The sequence below is a fragment of the Uloborus diversus genome, unplaced genomic scaffold, assembly GCF_026930045.1.
Source record: "Uloborus diversus isolate 005 unplaced genomic scaffold, Udiv.v.3.1 scaffold_12, whole genome shotgun sequence".
In the NCBI taxonomy this organism is placed as follows: Eukaryota; Metazoa; Arthropoda; class Arachnida; order Araneae; family Uloboridae; genus Uloborus; species Uloborus diversus.
This window is the reverse complement of record NW_026557876.1, coordinates 1,320,270-1,325,317: the sequence shown is the minus strand read 5'-3', so window position 1 is coordinate 1,325,317 and position 5,048 is coordinate 1,320,270. Positions and strand designations below refer to the sequence as shown.

At 36.0% G+C, this 5,048-nt stretch overlaps 1 protein-coding gene across 1 annotated transcript; it reads left to right on the top strand.

The window, feature by feature from the left end:
* Positions 1-1,180: 1,180 nt before the first annotated feature.
* On the top strand, positions 1,181-2,506 carry LOC129232416 (uncharacterized). The gene has a single exon (XM_054866560.1). It carries the CDS (start codon positions 1,181-1,183, stop codon positions 2,504-2,506), a length of 1,326 nt encoding a protein of 441 aa, XP_054722535.1.
* The last annotated feature ends 2,542 nt before the right edge of the window (positions 2,507-5,048 follow it).

Sequence of the window (5,048 nt, the reverse complement as noted above, 5' to 3'; positions counted from 1 at the left end):
TAAACTGAACCTTATATACTTTTACCAGAAAATTAGCAAATAAGAGTGGGTAGCTGTCTGATTTTGGGATGCTATTTCTTTCCATTACTTGTCAGCATTAGAAATTATTGAAAAATCTTATTGGTCCTTTGGACCAGTTAACATGAATAAATACTGGTCCCCAGACAGCATCACTGGTTAATTTTTTGCAAATGTGATACTTTGAAGTATAAATATGAAAAATATGAAAATCATGATAATTTTCAAAATTAATATGATACATATTGAGGAATCCTTGGTCTTAAGTTTTCTTTTACTTTCAGGACAAAATCATAAAGATCTTTTGAAAAACCATAAGGTGTCGGCCATAAAGAACTACATACAAGAAATTGCACCAGGTCATAATTCACTTGTACGTGGCGCTTCTACATCCCAAGAGACTGTCACAACCGTTGTCCAAGAAGTCACACCGCCTTTGGAATTGGAGTCTACGACTACTAATGCAGCAAGAGCTCTTAATTTGAATGCTGACACTACTTCTGCAGAAGTAAGGTGGATTTTAAAATGTGTAGAAAGTAATTTCTCCTTTAACTCGTGTCAAGATGTGGGAGACATATTTCGAGAGATGTTTAGCGACAGTGAAATTGCAAAATCTTTCTCGTGTGCTTCCAACAAAGCATCATATTACTTGTGCTTTGGCTTAGCACCATATTTCAAGTCCAAAGTTTATGAATGTGTAAGCACATCAGGAGACTACTGCATTCTGTTTGATGAAACCCTAAACAATGCCTTGCAAACGAAACAATTAGATGTGTTAGTCCGATTTTGGGCTGAGGACCAAATTGTTACTAGATATATGGACTCTAGTTTTCTGGGCCACTCAACAGCAGATATTACAGTGGCACACCTGATGAGCTCGTTGAGCAAATTAAATTTTTCGAACTTAATGGGAATATCTATGGATGGGCCGAATGTTAATTGGAAGATATTTACAATGATTCAAACTCATCTTAAAAATGAATTTGCATGTGAAATACCAAATATTGGCAGCTGTTCTTTACACATAGTCAACAACAGTTTCAAAAAAGGGTGCAGTGAAACTGAATGGGCTCTAGATGATTTTTTAAGAAGCTTATATTGGCTGTTTAAAGATGCTCCAGCACGGAGAGAGGACTATTTAGAGACATCAACAACAAAGCTGATGCCTCTGAAATTTTGTGGGCATAGATGGCTCGAAAACGGTCCTGCGGCCCAAAGGGCCTTAGAAATATTAAATGATGTAAAGCAGTACATTTCATCAGTAGAAAAGGGGCGATACAAAGGAGCCAAGTGCAAATCTTATTTTGTGGTATTAAATGCATGCAAAGATGCTCTTCTGCCAGTAAAGCTTAATTTTTTTATTTCTGTAGTTAGAATGCTTCAACCATTTTTAGCAGGATTCCAAAAGGATTGGCCAATGTTACCGTTTTTGGCTGATGATTTAAAGAAATTGATCTTCAACCTATTGGACACTTTCAAAGTTTTGAAAAGTAGTGTAGTGTCAGACATGAAAAAAATGTGCGATTTTTCAAATGTAAATTTCGATGAAAGTAAAAATAGTATCAGCAATGTTTCAGCTGGCTTTGTCGGAAATAGCTTGCTTAAAAAGCTAGCTGCGCAGAAGGAAATCAGTGACAAAGCTGTTATGGACATTCAGCACGACTGTCAGAACTTCATAATTGCAGTGGTGAAGAAGATCTCTGAGAAGTCACCAGTGTCCAACCAATTTGTGAGATGTTTATCCTCCTTAGATCCAAGGAGGATATATCAAAATAGTGACAGTTGTCACAAAAAAATGAGTATCATTCTGAAGGAGTTAGTTCGGTGCAAAAAAATAAATGAAGATGATTGCGACCTAATTCTTTTGGAATTTTTAAATTTTTTAAATTCAGTGGCAAATGATGAGTCGTTTAAAAGTTTCGATGTATCAACACAAAGGTTAGATGTGTTTTTGATGAATCATTTGTGCACGGATGAGTATAGACTGCTGTGGGGGGTCATAAAAAGACTATTACTTTTTTCCCACGGACAGGCTAGTGTGGAACGTGGTTTCTCAATTAATAAAAAAATTGAGACTGAAAATATGAAGGAAGAAACATATGTAGCCAAGAGACTTGTTAAAGACGCATTGGCTTTGAGTGGAGGGGCGAAAAATTTTGAGGTGACAAAGGAAATCAAGATAGCTGTTAGAGGAGCACGGCAGAAATACCGCCAATATCTTGAACTGAAGGCTGCTGAAAAAAAATTGGAAAATAAAAAGAGAAAGAATCACGATCAAGAGATCACTGAATTGAAATCGAAAAAAGTCTGCCTGGAGAAAACTGTGGCAGAACTGGAAAAATCTGCAGACAGATTATTAGAAAAAGCTGAAGCGACTGAAAATGTGTTGTTCTTGAAACAAGCAAATAGCTTCAGGAGAACAATTAAGGACAAAAAGTCTGAAATTGATGAAATTAATGAAAAAATTAAGGGAATAACTCGGACTTAAAATGATTATTGTTTTTCTTGTGCAACATGCTAATTTCAGGGCTTTTAGTAAGGTGAATCAAATAATTATAATCAAATTGTTAATTAAACCCATTTTTTAATTTTTTATTCTGTTTAAAAAAGTGATAGCATAATTATTAGGGATGCACCGATAAACAAATTGGCAAATAACTGATTAATCGACCAATCCAATGCTTTTTCTGCCGTTTAATTGGCAAAATTTGATCAAATTTAAATAAAATGAAATACTCATGATTTCGGCATTCCAATTTAATAGTCCTGGAATTCTTAATGTCATCCAACTTATGCCAAGCCCTGCAATTATTTCCAATCTTTTTGATGTTAAAAATTGATTGTATGCAAATTATAACTTTTAAAATAAGATGTCAAAAATATTTGTTCAAAATGTACTTTTTTTAAGGATAATAAATACTCTTGATATTTTAAAAAACATCTTGTATCAATAATGCAGTGTTCAGGCTGAACTATGCTTTACCTGGAACTGATAAATGTAAAAAAAATTACTTTGATGAAAAAACTTACACGACTGCGTCAAAGTTGAGTTCTTTCTTCAAGAATTTGGGTTTAAAAAAAAAAAACTGTAGCGGGTAAGCGCGAACCCTGAATAATGGCTATGAATTGTTTAATTGCATGGACAGTAAATTTTCTTTTTCAGGGAATTCATTCTGTTTCGTCACAATGATCCAACTTTTTCTACTCAAGTTGTCAAATTAATTTCTTGTACAGTAGTAAATTGTTTTGTATTTGCACTTGAATGAGCCTAAGAATTGAACATTTAATTCTACTGTACATTACCTTAGTGTCCGTTCTTCATGTGATTCAAGATTTTTAAGTTTTTGAAATTTATTTTACGTAAAATCCAGATATAATCATTATAATATTGTACAATAATTACTTCCGTCTTCTCAATTATCTGAATTTTTCATAGACACTTCCAAAAAATTGAGTCCTTGAAAATTTTGTAGAAGTCCTTAAAAAGTCCTTGAAAAGTACTTGAATTTCATTTTCAAAATTGTGGGGGAACCCTGTTGAATGATCTCTGCACTAGAAAACCTCCAAAATGAAAAATAACTGTTAAATCTAAACATATTTAATTTGATGCAGGTACGGGACCACACCAAAAGCAAAGGTAGTAAAAAATGGACATAAGGTTCATTTGCATAAACATTCATGATTTAACAACGTTGGTCATTAAACATGAACACAAAACATGGAGAATATTTAATTTAAATTATCTATTTTCAGTTTCAACTACAACAATGATTTATAAGTTGAAACTAGGGTTTATGCGCAGAAATATTTTTTGTTTAACGATACGATCTGGGGATCTCTTAGTGTTTCATTGAATGTGCAGAAATATTCGTATACACCCTACATGGGTGATCGTTATTGGGGCTGGAAAATACGTCACGTGTACCAGTGGCAGTGGCGTGACTACGTATCGCAAGGCCCCGCAACGCGGGGCCCCGGAGTCGCACGGGGCCCAAAGATTTTTGAGCTTTGTTTTCATTCAATTTTATTAAATTTTTCCGTGAATCAAACTTGGTTCGAAAAGCCTAAACATAAGAGCGTTAAAAAAAGTTATGGAATTCATTAATTTTATGAAACTTAGGGACACAGTGGGGCCCCCCAGAACCTATTGACCTAGGACCCCCGATTAAGATATCGGAGGCCCTTGGCCAAACACTTTTTCGGGGCCCTCATGTAGCCAAATATTACAACTTTTTGCCATTTTGGGCCCCTAAATAGTAGGGGCTCTAGGTCACTGCCTAGTTGGCCTATTCAGTAAACAGACCCTGAGTAGAGAGAAGGGGGCCAACGGTCCAACTTCCAAGCGCGAAAACCAAACCTTGGCTCGGTACAGAGTACCACATGCCCTCCCTAGACCATCACCTGCCATGGAAAGGGAAGATTCCTGAATGAAGAGGAAAGGAAGGAATTAGTCCTGACCGTACCGAAGCCAGATAAGAGACAGTCAAAAGAAGTTTTTGGGGAAGGACCTATATTTGAGGGGTGGGGGGGGGGGCGAATCGGAAGAGGTGTGAAAAATTTTTTAGCTTTGTTTTCGTTTAATTTTATTAACTTTTTCAGAAAATCAAAATTATTTTTAAATGCCTATATTAATTCTGGGCGCCTGAACCTATTGGTCAAGGGGCCCCCGAGTAAGATATCAGAGGTCGTTGGTCAAACACTTTCTCGGGGCCCTCTTATAGCCATACATTACAATTATTGCTACTTGCTAAAACAGTTTTCGCCATTTGGGGGCCCCCCAAAAGGCCGGGGTTCTAGGTCATAGCCCAGCTGTCCTATTCAGTCAAGAGTGTCCCTGACATTAGGTGGGAAAATCGAGACAACTCTTGACCTCCCAACTTAAAGAAAAGAAATGGAATAGCTACTTTGTTTTAAGATTACTCTTTTTGCAGGCAACTGTTAATATATTACCAACTAAGTTTTCTCTTTTTAACACGCTTTTATTAGCTTCACCTGTATGTATGTATGTATGTATCTTGTAACGGAATCTT